We start from the raw sequence: 21,371 nt of genomic DNA on the forward strand, positions 1-21,371 counted from the left end.
AGGAATAATTCAGGAAAGAACACTTGGTTGAGCATAGAGAAGAAGAAAGAAATTGTAGATAAAGTGCAGAAAGGTAGAACAATTGCAGATGTAGCTCAAGAGTATGGTGTTCCTAGGTCAACTGTGGCAACTTTTTGGCAACAGAGAAAGATTATGGGTGGAATGGTGTCTGCTGGTGCAATGAAGATTTCTGACAAGAATAGATCTTCAATGAATGAAGGGATGGAAAAGCTGCTTATCACCACCTGGATTAGAGAAAGATGGATGAAGGGAGATTCAGACTCAGACAATGATCTGTGAGAAGACTAAGTTAATTTTTGAAGAATTGCAGAAGAAAACTCCAGGATGTACCTCAGATCAAACTGAGGAATTCAAAGCAAGTCAAGGCTGGTTTTACATATTCCAAGGTAGAACAGGCATCCATAGTGTTCTCAGACAGGGGGAAGCTGCTAGTGCAGATAAAGAGGCTGCAGAAAAGTTTGTGAAAAAATTTATAGATTTAATCAAGAAGGAAGGCTACCTGCTACAGCAAATTTTTAACAGGGGTGAAACTGGGTTATTTTGGAAGCGCTTGCCAAATCGAATTTACATCACGCAAGAAGAAGTGAAGCTCCCAAGACAAGCCTATGAAAGATAGGCTTACCTTGTTATTGGCAGCAAATGCAAGCGGAGACTTCAAACTAAAGCCACTTCTGGTCTATCACTCAGAAAATCCTTGGTGCTTTGGGAAGAAAATCATTAAGTCCAAACTACCAGTGATGTGGAAATCCAATACAAAAGCCTGGATAGACCAGCAAGTTTTCAAAGATTGGATTTTTGAGGTGTATTCCCCCAGCATGAAGAAGTTCCTCACTGACAACAATTTGCCTTTGAAAGCACTGCTGATCCTTGACAATGCTGGTGCCCACCCTCAAGACTTAGAGGACTTTCTTGAAATTGTGTAACCTCACTGACAACAATTTGCCTTTGAAAGCACTGCTGGCCCTTGACAGTGCTGGTGCCCACCCTCAAGACTTAGAGGACATTCTTGAAGCTGTGTAACTAAGAGGAGGTCTCCTCTTAGTTACATAGCTTTGACCCTTAAGCAGTCTCAATTGATGATGCAAATTTTCAGAGATTATTTTTGACTCTGTCTCACATAACATGCTTTAGTCTGATCATGTTTAATGACTGTTAGATTTGATGTGGTGGGATATCTACCTCATCAGCGATTGGATAGAGTAGAAATCACGATGATTGTGGATTTGCACTGTTGATGCCTAGGCAAATACCATCTGTGATATACATCACTAAGTTCATTGATAGTTGTTTGACTGACTGCTTCAGCATTAAATTTTGCTAGATGGGAAAAGTATTCCAGCAACCTTATCCATTTTCCACAGGGAGCATCAATGTAAGAGAACATGGTTCCTGTGAAGAGATTGCATATAGCAAGAAAATGATTGCTTCTATAGATGTTCCTTTCAACATCACAAATGAGCAGTGGACAGTTGTCAGGGAGCAGATTGTAAGATCTATTGCAGAATATGATTGGGTATGGAAGAAGGTATTGACCCTATTTTTAAGAAGAGAAGTCAAGTTTGTTGTGCATGAGCTCAATTTATGATGTGTAGTCACCTATCAGAAATATGGATGGGGACAGTTGTAATATAAGATTATGAAGTTCAATCTCATTTAACTCTTAACCCAGTCTTAAATATATGTAACATATGTAATAAGCCTGTATACTGTAATATTAATAAGACCTCTTTAATGGTATCTCTTGCTTGACTTGGAAAGGAGGTTTGCATGCAGCAGTGACCTCAAGAGGTATGCCAACAGTAGCTAAGCTACTGATAGGGCCTCTCTTACTGGACAGTTCAAGAGATAGGTTCCACACTAAGAGAGAGAGAGAGATATCGTGGTCCTCCATATTGGGTGTTTTGGGTATGTCTGGTTACCTTACCAAGTAAAAAATTTCTACAACTCAGACACTTCAACTGGAAAAATTCATTGGACAGAAACAATGGGAAACGACCAACGTAGAATGTACAGAGCTTAACAACAAAGGAATCAGAATTAGCAAAACAACTAAATATATTAATACAGCCATGATAAACAGAAGTGAAACAGAAATTAAAGGGAACAAAGACTATAGATGGTTTTACTATGTTATATAGTAGACCAACATATCAGAGCTTCTAGTGGAGTGGCCAATTGATAATAAATGGAAAAGTAGAATACAAAAGTACAATTTTGTAAATGATCAAATTATAGCAGCTAAATTAAAAACAAATAGAAGCTACTTAAATATCATAGGAATATATGCTCCTGAAGGTAGAAAACAGAACTCTGAACAGTTTTATGAGAAACTACAAACACAACTAAATAAATGTAATAAAAATCACTATATACAATATAGCGCACACACACACACAAAAAAAGTACTGAATAACTATAACGATATGTGTTATAGAGTAGACAGGTTTATTAACAAAGAAATATATAATAAATTTAGTTTAATCCTTTATCCAAGTGTGAGCAAACATAGTTTGCACCTGAAAGTATCTTCAGGACTGAGGTAAGGTAGTATAACACCGGGAAACTCGTATCAAAGGTGGACCAAGCTAACATCACTCCTATCACAGTATCTCCCATAATGCAAAACACATCTCCTTGTGGATATGTATAATGTTATGCATTAAGGGAAGGGCCACTACCCAGACTAGTTTCGACCTTTATTGAAGTCTCTTTAGTGGGAGCCAGGTCCAGATGTGGAGATACCAAGCAGAAGCAATAGCAAGATCATCTCTACCTATAGGAGTTGCCAAAAGGTGTGCCACCTTTTTTTTTTTTTATTAAATTACTCTGGATTTAGAGAAAGATGTTGAAAGTTTATTTTTCGCTTGGTTAGACTATAATAAATTTAGTTTAACCCTTTATCCAAGTGTGAGCAAACAAAGTTTGCACCTGAAAGTATCTTTAGGACTGGGGTAAGGTAATACAACATCAGGCAACTCGTTTGTTTGCTCACACTTGGATAAAGGATTAAACTAAATTTATTATAGTCTAACCAAGTGAAAAATAAACTTTCAACATCTATGCACAGCGTGCATAGATGTTGAAAGCACACTATGCATGATAGTAGACGGCTTCCTATCCTCTCACCATCCAACTAATGCTGGGGTCTCCACAAGGTTTAGTTCTCTTACTGATCCTGTTCTGTATATCAATGACCTACTTCAGTTGACTCCAACACAATACACAGTTTTGCAGATGACAGCACATTGCAATCCTCCCTTTCATTTGACAAGCCTTACTCACTTCAACCCACAGAACATCAATCACCACTGCCCTTAATTCTGACCTCCAGGCCATCCTCCAATGGTGCTCAGATAACCTCGTCAACTTCAATGCTAGTAAAACCCAGTTCTGTCTTATTTCTCAAAAAAAAAAAAAAAAAAATCCTCCCTCCCGTATTATTTTTGATAACACTCAAATTCCCAGACAAGATGAGATTTCTTTTATCGGAATTACCCTGGCATAAACAGATCACAACCATTGCATTCCCAGCTTCCATAAAACTAAGATTTCTCTTAAATTAAGGGGATATTGAATCCCACATAGTTTTAAAACCGAATAAGAAACTCAAAGATTGGAATCAGAGAGTTTCTTGCCGAATATAGTAAACTATAAAGTATCTATATATATTCGGCAAGAAACTCTGATTCCAATCTTTGAGTTTCTTATTCGGTTTTAAAACTATGTGGGATTTAATATCCCCTTAATTTAAGTAATGTTTTCATTGCCGAAATGAAGCTTATTAGCTCTTTATACTTAACTAAGGTTTCTCTTTCGCTCAAGATGTTATACCTTATACAAATCCACCCAGCTATCAAATACTGTTCTCATATTTGGATTGGGGGCTCCTAAACGCTCCCTCAAAATGCTTGACAGAATACAGAGGTGAGCAGTTAGACTGATAAATGACCCATCTCTTACCAACTCGTTTCCCTCGCTTTCACATAGATATTTGGTCTCTGCAATTTGTGTATGCTACAAATATTTCTGTGACAAATGTTCATCTGAAATAGCATCAATAATTCCCCACTCAGTACTAAGCCCATTGGGACATGTACATCTGCTGCCCAACATCCTTTCACTCTATGCACCTTGAAATCCACAGAACAAGTTTCTTTTCCTCTCCCTTCTTCCCTGCTACTGTGGTACTATGGAACAGCTTCCCCCTGATGTATTTCCCAAGGAATACAATATACATGCTTTTAAATTAAATGTAAACTGGTTTCTGCTTACCCAACCCACTACCCATATATGGTACTAACTATAGGTTGATCAGCCAACCTCTTGTATATGCGGCAAACATTTAAAAAAAAAAGTACAGAAAGCTCACCAAGATCATTGGGACAGATTTATTAAGTAGAAGAAGACATATATGGAAGTCAAGATATGCCCTACAAAATATTAAGGAAACTAAGCAGTGCAAAAAGAGATACAGCACAAATCAACATAATACAAGAAAATCAATAGAACATTATAATAATTTTGGCATGACCCAAATTTAATAACAGAAAAAATAATGAAGAAATCAGTACTGATATAGAACCAATTGCACTATATGTTTCAGTTAACTTTTTGTGATCACATTAAAAAAAAAAAAAAATGGAACTAAAGTGAAGTGCCATCAGATTGGTCCAAAGCTAAGGCTATATTTAAGAAAGGAGACAGATGATTGTGGAAATTACAGAGGAATAAGTTTATTAAATACAGGTTACAATTTACAGTGAAATCTTGAATAAAAGACTTATTATTATTGCAAACAATCTACTCTCTGAAGAACAGAATGATTTCTGACATGGAAGATATTGTGTATAGACATCATTTGTGTGTTAAAGCATCATCATCAAATTCCTGACATGTACATTCAAGGGGTGTACAGGATATGATAGTACTACATGAAAAATTTACATCATTACTTCCTATCTACAATTTTCTTCCAAATCAACCTGTCAACACTTCAACATTATCAGATCTTATATTTCTATCGTCTAAGGCACTTTGTACCGTAACAATCCACCTCTATCTTGGTCTTCCTCTGGGTTGTTTTCCTGTCAACCTGGCAGAGAACACTTGTTTTGCTAATCTTTCCTCACCCATTCTGTTTATGTGACCATACCACCTGAGATTAGCTCTGCTAATGTATTCCTGGATGCTGACAATGTCAGGTTCTTTCCTAATATCCTCATTTTAATATGATATTTCCATTGATGCCATCTGTTCACGCCTCTAATAATTCTCAGGACTCTCATATCTGCGGTCTCTAGTCTTTGGTCAAGTGTTTTACTTCTGACCCAGCTCTCAGATCCATAAGTTAAAACTGGTTTGAACACTGTCTTGTATACAGCTAATTTAGTGTTCTGACTAATTTCTCTGTCATTCCATATGAATTTATTCAGTTGACTTCCTACTATACCCACTTTGTTGATTCTGTGTCTATTTCCATATTTAATTTACCATCTTCACTGAAAATTGTGCCTGGGTAGCTGAAATGTTTTAGATGTTCTATAGGTTTTCCATTCACAATGTAGTTGATATTTTCAATGCATCTGTCTATTTTCATTGTTTTTGTCTTGTTATTGCTGGCCTTCATACAATATCTATTACAACAGTTATTCAATTTAGTCAGAGAATCTTGCAGGCTTGTAGTGGATTTACTTAGAAGTATGACATCATCCGCATAAAACAAAGAGATGAGATTAATATCTCCAATTTTGATATCAGGTTTAATAACCACTTTCCTTCATAATGTGATTCATATAGATAATGAATAACATAAGGGGAGAATGTATATCATTGTTTAACACCAGATTTAACATTAAACCATCTTACTGTAGTTCCTCGAATTCTAACTGCTGACTTATAACTCAAATAAAGACTAATTAGTGGTTGATATAATGCCTCATTAACACCATATAACTGTAGCATTTTGAATAGTTTTTCTCTTGGCACCTTGTCATATACCATTTCCAGATCTACAAAACTTAAATGCAGATCTTTGTTATATTCCCACGATTTCTCAACTATTTGCCGTAAAGTGTAAATCTGATCCTGACAGTCTCTATTTAGCCAGAATCCAGCCTGTTCTTCACCACGCTTCTCTTCCACAATTCTTCTCAACCGTTTCTCAAGTATACTTGCATACATCTACCAGGAACTCAGTAGAGAAATACCTCGGTAATTCTCATATTTAGTTTTATTTCCGTTTTTAGATATGGGTACTATGAGAGCTCTACTCCATTCATCTGGAATTCGTCCCTCTGTCCAGACATTCTGATCTATGCATTGCAGCCACTGTAAGACTTATACCTCGATACTTGAGTATTTCTGGTCGAATATCATCTATACCAGCTGCCTTTCCACATTTCAGGCTTTTGTGTCTTTTTCTACTTCAAGTATAGATATGTATTCCTGATTGCATGCCTTATCAGTGTTTATTACCACTGTGCTGTCACTGATTGTTTCATTTAACAATTTTTTGAAGTAATTACTCTATACTTCCAGGATATCTTTTTCTCCAGTTTTCATGTCACCTTTATCATCTCTAATTCCTTTTACAGCACTCTTTCCTCCATTCCTGAGCTTCAACAACTTCTAGAATATCTTGCCACCTTCTTGATATTTATTTTAAAAAAATTATGGAGTATAATGAATAAACAAGGATATCCAGTACATTTGGTACAAGCTATACAAAGTTTTTATAAAAAAATTACAGTTTCGTAATGAATTAACAGAAGAGATTGAAATGAAGTTGTTAGATAGGAATGTAGCTTATCTCCAACTCTATTTAGAGTGTGTGTGTGTGTGTGTGTGTGCGCGCGCGTGTGTGTGCGTGTGTATTGATCATATTATTAAAATCTGCAAAATCCGCTTAACCAGATAACTTGTTTTATTGTCAATACAGATGATCAGATTAGATTACAAGACAATGAAGATCACCTTCAAAAATCAGTTTATGAATTAAACAAAATAAAGCAATATTACAATTTAAAATGGGGAGCCTGTGTACCTCAGTAGAAGTGGCGTTTGCATTCTGTGGTGCTTGGCCGCGTGAAGAAAGTCTTTTTTCAACCGGTTCCTGAGTTGGTCGATCTCTTGCATGGGCAAGCAGTTTTTTTCTCCTGTAAACTCAAGAAAATCGGCTGTCAAAACCACACTATTTTCAGATATTGAAAATATTGTATTAGGGTTAGGGACCACGAGAAAAGGGTGCACTTATTAGCTGTCTTCTTCACTGCGTGCCAATTAATTAGTGATAGCCTTGGACCAGCTATCTCTGATTGGCTACCAGTGGAGATTGAACTGCCCACTCAGTCTCCAAAAGTTAGATAGGGCTTATATGGCCTCGTCTACTTCCTATACGGGAAGAAAGAGGTGTTAGCTGATAGCTTATTTTACAATTTAAAAATTTCACACAAAAAAACAAAAGTCATGGCATTTAAAGATCAAGATTATGTTAGAACATCTGAGACCCTAGGGAGTCAAGAACTCATCGAGGGAGTCTGTACATCCCAAAACAGCTGTCATACCTTCCCTTAAATTCATTCACACATGCACTCACTACCCCTAAAGGTAAACTATTCCACTCACTGCTCTGCATGACAAAATCCTAGCTCTTACCCCTTTCTTGACTGTGAACAAACTTCCATGGATGCCCCCTTGTTCTCACTCTCTCTCCCTCCACCTTCCATATAACGAAAAATTTCATCAGACGATATCCTATAACACCCATTCAGAAGTTTATAGATCTCTGTCATATCATCCCTCTTTTTCCTGTTAACCAGAATCTGTAATCCACATAGTCATAACCTGTCCTCATAATCTAAATCCCATAATCCAGATATAATCTTTGTAACTCTTTTTTGTACCCTTTCCACAGCTTCCAAATCTGTGCACAATAATTCAGGTGCAGGCTTATCAAGGCCTTATAAAGAGGCAAAATGATTTCCTTATCCTTACATGTCAAGATTTGCTTCAATGTCACAATTATCCTCTCAGTTGTATTTGCAACTTTTGCTGTGTGACCTTTGAACTTCAAATTCCTATCGTCCATTACGCCAAAATCCCTAGCTTCATCAGTTTCTTGTAGCATAACCCTGCTAATATAATATGCCACTGGAAGTCTCGTCACATCAAAATGTATAACTTTACACTTACTAGTATTAAACTGACACTATTTTTATTTGCCCAAAATTCCAGCCTATTCAAATCATTTTGTAAGTGCTCGTTATCAGTAGCATCCCTGATTGCTCTGCCTATCTTCACATCATCAGCAAACATTTTCACATCTGCTGTTAGACTCTTTCTAATGTCATTAATGTATAGATTAAAAAGCAATGGTCCAAGAACTGAACCCTGAGGGTACACCACTGGTCACCTTAAATATGGCAGATTCACACCTATTTGTGTATACCACTTTTTGATATCTGTCAACCATCCACTGATCCATGTCAAGAGTTTATATTCTAATTCCATATTCTCCACTTTATGCAACAGCCTTTTGTGTGGAATCCTACTAGATGACTTAGAAAAATCCAACATTATCATAGTGTATCCATTCCCTTTATCGAACTTGGCTGTAATATTTTTATAAAATATGAGCAAATTGCTAAAACATGACTTTTCTTTAGTAAAGCCATGCTGCTCCTTGCAGAATATAGCTTGTTTGTATACCCATTTCTGCATGCAAGTTCTTACCAACTTCTCTAAAATCTTCACTACCACACCAGATATTCTGATAAGTCAGTAGTTAGACACATCAGTTTTTGCACCATCCTTGTACAATGGAACTGTCATACCTTTTTTCCATTCCTCTGGTATCATTCCTGAACTGAGACAAGTTATACAAACATGTGAAAGGCCTGGCGGTTGAACATTCCATTAACGAACATGCTGATATTCCATCTGTCCCTATTCACAAATTCTTATTCACGTTGATGGAAGTTTTTTTCACTTGGCTATCCTGCTAATTATATATTTGGTTTAATCCTTTATCCAGTAAGCACACAAAGTTTGCCCTGAAGTATTTTCAGGACTGGGGCAACTCGTGATAAAGGTAGTATAAGTTCTCATCACTTGCCTTAGTATCTCCCATAATAATTAAAAGAAACACACGTATTAACCACAGTGAAAATTATTTAATTGTAGGTATTTCATCCTAAGTATCTTAGGACATCATCAGTACAGTAGTTTAAAACAATAATAGGAATAACATACAGTTAGGGCGCATGATTACAATAGAATCTCATTAAAATGTGCGTAACGTGTTATAGAAGTTTAAAAAAAATAAAATAAAAATATTTAACACAATTTTGTATGACAATTTCCCATACTTCAGGAATAGTAAGAACGTCGTTGCGGTTTAAGTTTGGTCTGTGTAGTAGGGCTTCAGAACTTTCTTTGTATGAACATTCATGTATATATAAAGATCTGTGTAAAAGTTTAGACTTCCCAACGGATCCTATGGTTTGGATTTTCAATTCCGTGTTGAGAGAGGCCAGGTTTTTGCAGTTTAAAAAGACGAATGTGGTCTTAATGTTCCGAGATGTGTTTCTGAACAGACCTACCTACCTACCTGTCTGTCCAAAGTAAGACAATCTGCATGAGCATGGAATTTCATAAACGCCAGGGAACATCAAAGGCGAGAGTTCGTCCTTAGGAGAAGGTAACAAGTTGTAAATTTGGTTGATAGGTTTGTAAGTAATGGCAAAATTGTATTTCTTCATAATTTTAGAAAGACGTTCAGAGATGCCTTTGACGTAAGGTATGGGAATCCTATGGACTTCTTCCTGTCTGGTTTGATGTGTGGAGAAGTGACTGATGATTTTTTTGAGTTGTTTTCGGATTATATCCATTTAGAATGGCTGTATTTTTGATTACTTCTAATTCCTGGTTTAAAGATTCTTCAGAGGAGCAGAATTTGTGTGCTCTGGAAACTAATGATTTAATAATGCCAGATTTCTAAGATGAATGATGAGCGGAAGAATTGTGAATATATTGACCTGAGAATGTAGGCTTGCAAAAGACAGACGTGGCGATGGAACTGTCTTCTTTTCTTTGGATGTGTAAATCCAAAAAGGAGATACCCTGTGGAGATTCTTTTTCTAACGTAAAGTTGATGCGATGATGAAGAAGGTTAATTTTATCTAGAAACAGTTGTAATTCAAATTCTGCTCCTCTGAAGAATCTTTAAACCAGGAATTAGAAGTAATCAAAAATACAGCCATCCTAAATTGATATAATCCGAAAACAACTCAAAAAATCATCGGTCACTTCTCCACACATCAAACCAGACAGGAAGAAGTCCATAGGATTCCCATACCTTACGTCAAAGGCATCTCCAAACGTCTTTCTAAAATTATGAAGAAATACAATTTTGCCATTACTTACAAACCTATCAACCAAATTTACAACTTGTTACCTTCTCGTAAGGACAAACTCTCACCTTTGATATTGCCTGGCATTTATGAAATTCCATGCTCATGCAGATTGTCTTACTTTGGACAGACAGGTAGGTCTGTTCAGAAACACATCTCGGAACATTAAGACCACATTCGTCTTTTTAAACTGCAAAAATCTGGCCTCTCTCAACACAGAATTGAAAATCCAAACTATAGGATCCATTGGGAAAAAGTGTAAACTTTTACACAGATCTTTATATAAACATGAACGTTTATACAAAGAAAGTTGTGAAGCCCTACTACACAGACCAAACTTAAACTGCAACGACGTTCTTACTATTCCTCAAGTATGGGAAATTGGCATATAAAATTGTGTTAAATAATTAATTTTTTTTTTTTTTGTAACACGTTACGCATGTTTAATGCGATTCTATTGTAATCATGCGCCCTAACTGTATGTTATTCCTATTATTGTTTTAAACTACTGTACTGATGATGTCCTAAGATACTTAGGATGAAATACTTACAATTAAATAATTTTTACTGTGGTTAATACGTGTTTCTTTTAATTATGATCGCACCACAGGTTTCATTATTTAAAAAAAAAAATAAATCTTCCATAATGCAAAGCACATCTCCTTGCAGACATGTATAATGCTATGCATTAAGGGAAGGTCCACTACCCAGACTGGTTTAGAACTTTATTGAGGTCTCATCAGTGGGAGCCAGACCCAGAGATGGTGATACGAAGGTGGAAATAATGGAGAAGTCATATTTACCTATACCAGTTGCCAAAAGTGTCACACCTTATTATTAAAATTCTCTGGATTAGAGATAAGTTGATGGAAGTTTTTTCACTTGACTATGCTACCAATTATATATTTGGTTTAATCCTTTATCCAAGTGTGTGAGCAAACAAAGTTTGCACCTGAAATATTTTCAGGACTGGAGCAAGCGGCCCTTTCTTAATGCATAGCATTATACATGTCCGCAAGGAGATGTGCTTTGCATTATGGGTGATATTAAGGCAAGTGATGAGAACTTATACCACCTTTACCATGAGTTGTCCCAGTCCTGAAAATACTTCAGGTACAAACTTTGTATGATTACACTTGGATAATAGATTAAACCAAATATATTGGGTTGGCAAATAAGTTCGTTCAGTTTATGTGTTAATACAAGTTTACGCCGCTTTGCCTGTCACCATTGTTGTGCTGCATTGCAACGCTATTGCGCAGTTGAAAGGTGACATTTCCCATAACCTTTAAGTGAATTTTCGTTCGGCCTAGTTCAGTTGCGTGTGTGTAACATATTTTTAGAAATGGAAGGAAATGACGTACATTACTGGCATATTTTGCTTTTTTATTTCTAAAAAAAGGCAAACAAGCTGCAGAGGCCCATAAAAAATATGCAGCATATATGGGAATGGTGCCTTAACAGAACGTATGCCAAAAGTGGTTTGCCAAATTCTGTTTTGGAGATTTCCATGTCAGTGATGCACTTCACACCGGTCACCTAACTGAGGTTGATTCGAGTGTTGTGAAGGATATCGTCGACAAAAATCCATCATAAACAGTGCAGGAGATTGCTACAGTACTGAACATATCCTATACAAGTGTTGAAAACCATTTGCACAAGCTGGGATATGTTTCAAAACTCAATGTTTGGGTGCCGCATGATTTGACTGAGGCCAATATGACTGCTCGCATATCGATATGTGATTTACTGCAACGTCGCCAAGAAAACGACCCATTTTTGAAGTGGATGATTACGGGAGATGAAAAATGGATCATGTACGATAACGAACGTGGTACGTAAAAGATCATGGGGGCAGAAGAGCGAACTGCCGCAAACAGCCTCGAAAGCGGGATTGCACTCAAAGAAGATCATACTCTCTGTGTGGTGTGATTATAAAGGTGTTGTCCACCTTTATATAGTTGTTGTCCACTTATAGAGGTGTTACCGTCAGGCTGAACAATTGATTCAACTGTCTATTAGCCACAGTTAATGCGACTTGGCCTGTGCAATAAGCACAAAAATTCCTGAATTGGCAAATCAGAAAGGAGTTGTCTTTCACCACGACAATGCCAGACCCCACACATCATTAACAACCTGGAGTAAATTGTTACGTATTGGCTGGGATGTTTTGCGCATTCCTTTGTATTCACCGGACCTGGCGCCTTCTGATCACCACTTATTCCGATCGTTGCAGAATTCTTTGAACGAGAAAACCTTTGCTAATGAGAAGGCTGTCAAAAGACACCTGGGTCAGTTTTTCGTCAGTAAATCTCAGGAGTTTTATGAATGCGGCATAATGAAGTTGGTGGACAGATGGCAAGAGGTCATTAATAAAGAGGGTCAATATATAACTGGCTAGTATGTATTATATATATTAAATGAAATGTGTTTCATTTCACTCTGAAAAACCGAGCGAACTTATTTGCCAACCCAGTATAATTGGTTCTTATCCAGGTTATGTAACTGCTCTTCAACCTCATTTTTATGCACCTCTAACTCTTCATCCAATGTAGCAGTAGCACTGTGCACATGTTACATACACTTGGTTGATATATATCCTATCAAAATGAGCACTCGTTAATTGAACATGGAAAGGAGTACCGTTGCCACTAGGATAGTTACTCTACCATGAGCTGTGCCATCCAAACAGTGAAGTCATCTTCCTGGGCAGCCTGAAAGTCCACAACTCTGACTGCACTTCTTCAACACTACTGATCAAGCTGGACATGTTGAAGTTTTTTGCTGTAAACAGTGATCTGATGCAAATCGTTCATCTACCTACCAGTATTTATTCCAGATAATCCCCTTGACTCTCCGAATATCCTTGATCATACCTGTGGTGGTCGGCGGTAGATGGTGTTGGTGGAGTTGCGGTCAGTGGGTGGATTGAGCAGCGGAGACATAGTTGTAGAGCAGGTGCCCTCCCTCAATGAGTCTTTGGACTCCCTGGAGGTGTCTAATAATAATAATATCTCCAGTTCTGACTTTATGAACAACAGTAAAATTCTTAGGCTGGATTCTCACTGAATTTTAAATGTTTCCTGCAGATAGAAACAGAAATATTCATAGAAAATAAAATAATGGAACAGGTGACACAGTTTAATTATTTAGGCTGCATAATAACATATTTAAAAGATAAAGATATAGATGAAAAAATAAAATTTCAGAGCTGTGGAACAATTAAAAGGACACTGAATAATAAAAAAAAGACAAGAAACTCGATTAAAAATTTATAAAGTGAATGACCATTCCCACTATTTTATGATTAAGAAACATGGACTGTTAAAAAGAAAGATGAAAGTAAAATACAAGCTGCAGAAATGAGATTTTTAAGAGCAATTAAAGGATGCACAAAATTCAACCATATAAAAAATGAAGACATGAGATGAGAGCTAGATATTTACAGCATAAATGAAAACATCAAGGAATATAGAAAGAAGTGGAAAGAACATCTATTTAGGATGGAAAGATATTGACTAACAAAAGAGGTGGATAGATATAGAACAAAGGGAAAGAGAGAGAGGAAGACCAGCTGTATGTTGGAAAGACCATTGAATCTGGAACAGGCAAATGCCTAATCCTTGAAGAGAAAAAGAAGACTGTAATAAGAAATCCTATGGATTGGTGAATTGCTACTGTTTCCATAGCGGTATTAAGCTGGACATGTTTGAAAGGAGTATTATTCACTAGGATAGCTACTTCATCATGAGCTGGACCATCTCTGGTTCTGTCCTTACAAACAACAGTAAAATGCCTTAAGGTTAGATCCTCACTGGGTTTTAAATATGATTCCTGCTGGCAGAAACAGAAAGGTTTGTGTTTCTGCAGTGGAACTTCGATATAATCAATATTATGGCAAAACTCATTATAGCTCCACTATAAAAATTTTCCTATTGTTTGGTCTTTGTAGCTTGTCTGATTTTCGAGATGTGGAGGACTTACCTTTGTCAGACATATTTATATATTGATTTAGGAGTATGGATGGCCAGTTTCCATCTCTTCTTCTTCTTCTGGAAAAATGTTTATTATGTCATCCGATGTGTCAGGATCATTCGGGGAGTTTAGTTTACTTTAGATGGATACAGAAGTATCCATTTTTTATATTGGGGTGTTTTGTGGTTTATCTTTAGTTGAGATCCTTGCCATATTTTGACAAGGGTTCTCATCAAATGAGATCATTTTTGGAGTTGTTTCAGGAGTGAGGCTATAGGTGTTTGACTGACGCTCCACAGAGAAGCACTCACAATCGTAAAGTTCAGGTATGGGTAAATTATCAGATGATGGAATAGATATATGGGTTTGAGTTGCTATTGATAATTTCTTAATTCTTACCTTTTTAGCATAAGATTTCAGAATAGGTGTGGTAATGATATTGGATAGCTTCCTCTTTGCATCCTGATGATATATTTTGTTCATTTTTTATCTTTTGTATTTTTGCTTCATTCTTCAGGAGTAGGCTGGATTGATTTCCCTGATAGTTTACACAATTAGCTTTCTTTACATGCTTATTATCATGCTCTCATTATTATCATTAGTAGTATTATCATACATTCAAGGCACATCTGAAAAGATATCTAGAATGCTTAATAAACATAAGCTGTGCACTGTATTTAAATCCTATATCAAATTGGCAACTCTCATCTGTTCACCTAAGGACAAACTCCATTTTTTATGACATCCAGGAGTTTATTAAGTGCCCTATTCTTTTGACTGGGCTTACTATGGACAGACAGGAAGAACTGTTGATATCCATCTTGGTGAACATAAAAAATACAACCATCACTATCGTTATGGCAAGTTGGGCCTTGCCTTGGATACCCCATCACACATGATCAATTGGAAAAAAACAAACGTGCTGCACAGAAGTTAAGTCAGAGAGATTGTTTTTGGAATCAACAGAAGCTTTAAAACATACTCCAAACCTCAACAAGTATGACTGTATTAATTTAACAAAAATCTGGGAGATAGTCATTTTAAGATCTAATTAATACATGTTTTCTTTCTTTTTCCAATATAGATAGCACCTAATTAGGACCTTAGTTCCTTGTTTTGTCCATTACAATTGTTTAAACTAGTTTCACTGTTATACCAAATTGATGTTGTTTCACATACTGTGACAAACTGTTTTTGTGCTTCGAAGATGACGCATATAATACCAGCGAAATATCAGTAAATTAGTTAATAAGTATTAATTTTTTTTTATCATTCTGTGTTGTCATCAATACTGTGAAAATAAATTATCTTGATCCCCTATACCTCACTCATTCTTATCATTCATTAATTTTTTTTTTTTTAAGATACTTGAGACAAAAGGGGTAGCTACTCCTCTTGTACTTGAGCCCACCCATATAGAGGAGAGCAGTTTTTCTTTTCCATGCAAGAAGCATGAAAAGCCAGAGAAATGTTTAGTGCCTTTTCATATCTTTTTTATTATTATTATAGTTACGGTAGACTCCAGGGAGTCCTTAGACTCATCGAGGGAGGCTCTAAACATCATGTCCACACAACTATATGACATTCTCACAGTATCTATCATACCTTGCCTTGAACTCACGTCATAGCACCCACAACAGACTCTGGCAGCTTATTCCACTCATTTACCACTCTAAAAGTAAAGAACCCAGCTCTAACACCCCTGCTAACTACACTCTTGCCCAGCTTCCATAGGTGTTCCCTAGTTCTCCTACCACCAGTCCTGATCTCAAAAATATCCTCTGAATTAATCCTATACAAACCCTTTAGCAATTTGAATGTCTCGAATTACTAAAGGAAAAGGGGAGATTTGTATCTCCCTTTTTCCGCCTATCAACTAATTTCTGCAACCCACAAATCTTCAACCTGTTCTCATGTGGTTCATTCCATAGACCCACTATCATCTTAGTCACTCGCCTCTGGATCCTCTCCACCTCCTCCCCATCAAGAAAGAACCTAGGTGACCAAATCTGGGCACAGTAGTCGAGATGAGGTCTTATCAAGGCTCGGTACAGAGGTACAATAACTTGCTTGTCTCTGCTTCAAGGTATTTTTCAACAACCAAGTGAGTTGATGAGCTGATTTAGCTACTTTTACAATGTGCCCCCTAAACTTAATCTGCCTATCCACCAACACTCCCAAGTCCCTGGCCTCATCAATCTCCTGGAGTACAGTTCCACCAATGTGGTATACTGCTGCTAATCATTTCACCCCAAAATGCATAACCTTACATTTTGTCACATTAAATTGACATCCATTATCCTTAGCCCAGAACTCCAATCTATCCAGGTCATCCTGCAAGATTTTGACATCTTCTGCATTCACTATCGCCCTACCCAACTTTGCATCATCAGCGAACAAATGAACTGTTCCTCTTAGATCCTTCCCTATATCTTTAATGAACAAATTAAACAGCAGTGGTCCAAGAACAGAACCCTGCAGCACACCACTAGTCACAGGCCGTCTTTTGGACTCTACTCCTGAATAAACTACTCTTTGATATCTTTCCATCAACCACCCACCTATCCATCTCACCAATCCTATATCCATTCCCATATGTTGTAGTTTACGAATTAGAATTCCATGTGGTATCCTGTCAAAAGCCTTTGCAGGTCCAGCAGTATCACTGTAAACCCATTACCCTTATCCAGTTCAGCCATCACCTTGTTATAAAACTTGAGCAAGTTACTGATGACTACTTTCTCCAAAACCTTGACAACGATCGGTCATTAATTTGCAAACGTACTCTTGGATCCTCCTTTATGCAGTGAAACTATTTTCCCCTCTTTCCACACCTTTGGGATTAAATCAGACCCGAGACTCAGATTAAACAACATGGTCAAGGGCACTGATAATTCCTTAGCCGCTTCACGCAAGATCCGTGCTGGTATACCATCCAATCCCACAGATGTATTCACATTAAGGCTGTAATAGACTATTCACCTCCACTTCATTCATCACAATTCCTGTATTCACATTAAGGCTGTAATAGACTATTCACCTCCACTTCATTCATCACAATTCCTGTATAAACTAATCCTTCATTTTTTCAATGTCACCACCTGGATGATATACTTTTGCAAAGTGCTTGCTCAGTAACTCCACTATATCGACTAATTCAGTGACCTCCTTACCATCGGCATTTCTTAAAATCGTTTTGCCGTGTACAGTTTTTTCCTTGCTTGCAGCATATTGAAAGAACTGTTTGGAATTCTCTTTAGCTTGCATAGCTAGTTTCCTTTCATAATCTGCTTTTGCTTTTTTAACCCACACTTGTTACCCTTCTCGCCTGCACTTTATACCGTTCGTGTGCCTGCAGGTCACCCCTTTCTTTAAGTTCCCTCCACAGTTGTTTCTTTTTTTGCAGCTCAAGCTTAATGGTGTTATTCATCCATTTAACCCCTACTTGTTTTACTATTCGGACCCTAGGTATACAATCAGCCATAACCTCCTGTAAATGCTTCTATCGACATCCAGCCCTTGCAGTTGTACATGCCATGGCACTGATCCAAGCAATCTCCTTAATCCACAGTAATTCAACATATACCCTATCTTAATCAAAAATTCCAATTCCACACCTTTAGCCACCTGCCCGGTCAAGACCTTATGATCTCTCCCACCAATAGGTGACAGCATGGTCATATTCATTAAGTCAAATTCTGAGATGCTATTACCAGATCAAGCGCTCTCACAACCCTAGTATTTTCAATTACATGCTGCCTCAGATAGTTATCCCTTAATAATTGAATAAAATCCAGATCACATGTGTCCTCTCCTCCTTCCAGTCAATGTTACCATAGTTGAAATCCTTCATAATAATTACCCTCCTTCTGCTCATTTCATCAATTTGTTTATGCATACTATCTCCACCATCTATTCCATCACCTAGTCTATAGCAGCACCCAACTGCATATTTTGTTCTGCCAGTCTCAATCTCACACCAAATAGCCTCAAATGAGCTCTTTTCGCTATCCTGCGATACAACTTCAATTCTCCTTGGCTGCAGTTCATCAGCTATCATTAATAACACTCCTCCCCCCATTTTATTCTCTCTGTTCCTCCTAAACATACTATAACCTACACATTCTATCCCACTAACTATATCATCTTCCGTCAGCCATGTTTCACTAATGCCAATAACCTGTAGCCAGGAAGAGCCAATCAAGGCCAAAAATTCTTCCTTCTTGTTTCTAATACCCCTGGCATTAGTATACATGAAATGCAGTGATCCCTTTGTCCCACCCCTATCTTGATGCATTATTCTAAATATCCCCTTCCCAATTTTGTCCTTGGTACTGGCCCGAGTGCATTATATACATTCTTACTCTCAACTGTCTCACTGATGTCCGCATATCCCCCCTTCCTTGGTAGTTCTAGTTTCCCTGCTTCTGCACATCCATTTTCACTTCATTTAAATTTAAATTAAAATCTTGAATTTGTAAATTCTTTGTGTGATTTTTTTTCATTATAATTTTATATTTTAACTCAAATCAGACATGACATAAAATCTTTAATAGCAATTCACAATGTAAATGTTTTTTTAACATAAATTCAAATGATCTGAATCAAATTATTTGAATTATTTTTATAATTTCTATTAGGTGCTTGGATTATGTAATGAAATCATGGATGATGCTATTCCTGAATTAAGGGCAAATCGTGATTTTCGTGTCAAGTTTCCTGATGATGTTCTGCATGAAAACTTAGCTGGTCAGCTTTGGTTTGGAGCTGAGGTATTTATGTGATGTAGCAATTAACCCCCCCCCCCCCCAAAAAAAAATTGTGTGTGTGCACGCACTTGCAAGATTAATACATAACACTAATTTTGTTTCATAATAATAATTAGTGTGTGTTTGGGGTGGGGGAATTGTTCAACTTCTGGTATAGAGACCACATGTTTATGAATGCTAACTAATTTTATTAAAATAACAGTAAAACCCAAAAAAGTCTTGCAAGTTAGTGGACTTACATTATCAGAGGTGTAGAACTTGTATTAATTGATGAAAAAACTAGAAAGAACAATTAAATGTAACATTTTTCTCAAACTTCAACAACGTAGTAACAGTATATGTAACAGAGTGAAAACAACATTTTATTAAACAATATGAATGCGAATGAACAAAGCTAATTATTGCTGTCACATTCTGTGGTGTGATGCATATTGTATCCCAGATCCAATGTTAATAGATTTTTAATAAATGTAGACCAAGCTTGGTATAGAATTAAACCTTGTTTTGGTATTTTTTTATATAACATTAGTGACTGAATGTATGCTATTTCTGTTTATTTGCTAAATTTGGCCTGTGTTTGTTGTGAAACTCTAAACTTGAAAGCCATAGAAAAAAAATCTTAAAGTAAAAATTTGGTTGTGTTATGAATGATGTTTTCATTATTTTGGTCAAGAAAACAGAAGAATTAGTGCAATTTAAAGATTATCCTTGAAAAGCTTGCTCAAACATAAAATTCACTCTAGAACTTTTAGAAAATTACAAATAATTTTCTTGACATTCTTCTCAAAGTATAGGAAGAAGTAAAATGGTTGATCTTTTCACTATATAGGAAACTAATTACAACTGGGTGATTCCTACATGTTGCTTCACACCACCGTCCATTACAACAGATATGCATGATTAAAACATTCAGGGACAGCTCATACAGCATCTCCAGTACAACAAAAAAGGAATGAAGAACTTCATTACCTTAACATACTCTCTCTCCCTCAATGGATATGAACTGAAGATAGTTAACAAAATTTTAGACATACCATCAACAGTTCCTTCTAACAAACAAGATTTCAAAAATGCAGTCACCTTACCCTATATCAAGAATGTTACAAAGAAGATTGCAGCAATTCTTCAGGGATATCAGTTATAGTAAAGGGCTTCCATCCTAATGTGTTTGCTCTTGTGGCTTTTGCTACACAGACCTGATGGGATGATCTGGAGAAATAGATCCTTTTGTCAGAAAATGTAAAGTATGTAGAAAAGAGAAGAAAGCATCAACCATTTTCATACAACAAACTCAGGCAATCAAGGTAATTTGGCAAACAACAAGAATGCCATACGTTGGTCATAACTGATAGATAAGAAAATTTAAAGAAGCCCCAGAAATGTTCTGTACCCACACAGTCTGATAAAAACTTAGGTTTAATTCTATGCCAAGTTTGGTCTGCATTTATTAAGAATCTAACAATACCAGAATGATAAGCATTATGCCACAAAATGTGTGACAGCAGTAACTAGCTTTGTTCAAATCACATGCACATTGTTTAATCATTGTTTTTTTCTACACTGTTGTTTACAAAAAATCTGTTGTGTACTTATTCTTAGTAGTTTTTTCATTAGATGATAGGTTGTGTATCCCTGATAATGTGAGTCCAACAACTTGTGAAACTCGTTGTATTTTACTGTTATTTTAATATAAATAGTTCTCATTAAATAGGCATATGGTCTCCATACTGTAAGTGAAATGAACATTTGCTTAATTACAAAAATAGGACACATTAAAAAAAAAAAAAAAATAGGCTAAAGTGTACTGTAAACAGAAATGAAAACTGATCTCAAAAATCACAAAACACTTGCAGATAATGACAGCTTTTTATAGAGCAGGATAAAAGGGTATGCCATAGAACAGAAAAGTGTCTACTTAAGTTTTCAAAAAATCAATGAAACTTCTCTCACATATGAATGAAATATTGAATTAAATAAATGTTTTTGTGGGAAAAAGTGAATGAGTTTAAAAACAAAAACCAAATCTTAGAGTGAGTGGACAAAACTGATGAAAACATTGATTAATTCAACCAGAGAAGTTGGTGGTGCAATGATATCGATTCGATGCATAGGCTATGTAGAAGGAATGGATGCGAGTTTTTGGATGTGTGGAGTGAGTTTGAGGGAAGATTAGATTTTTATAAGAGGGATGGACTAC

General features: G+C 36.5%; 1 protein-coding gene across 1 annotated transcript in view; it reads left to right on the plus strand.

Moving 5' to 3' along the window:
• Positions 1–21,371, plus strand: part of LOC150107188 (lateral signaling target protein 2 homolog) — a 311,745-nt gene that overhangs the window by 25,707 nt on the left and 264,667 nt on the right. Inside the window, exon 3 of the mRNA XM_090391046.1 lies at positions 19,046–19,177. Within this exon, the coding sequence (XP_090247172.1) occupies positions 19,046–19,177 (132 nt within the window). The remainder of the gene's footprint in view (positions 1–19,045; positions 19,178–21,371) is intronic.

This window comes from Typopeltis vanoorti, chromosome 4 (genome assembly GCF_054136105.1).
Source record: "Typopeltis vanoorti isolate ZY-2024b chromosome 4, IOZ_Tvanoo_1.0, whole genome shotgun sequence".
NCBI lineage: Eukaryota > Metazoa > Arthropoda > Arachnida > Uropygi > Thelyphonidae > Typopeltis > Typopeltis vanoorti.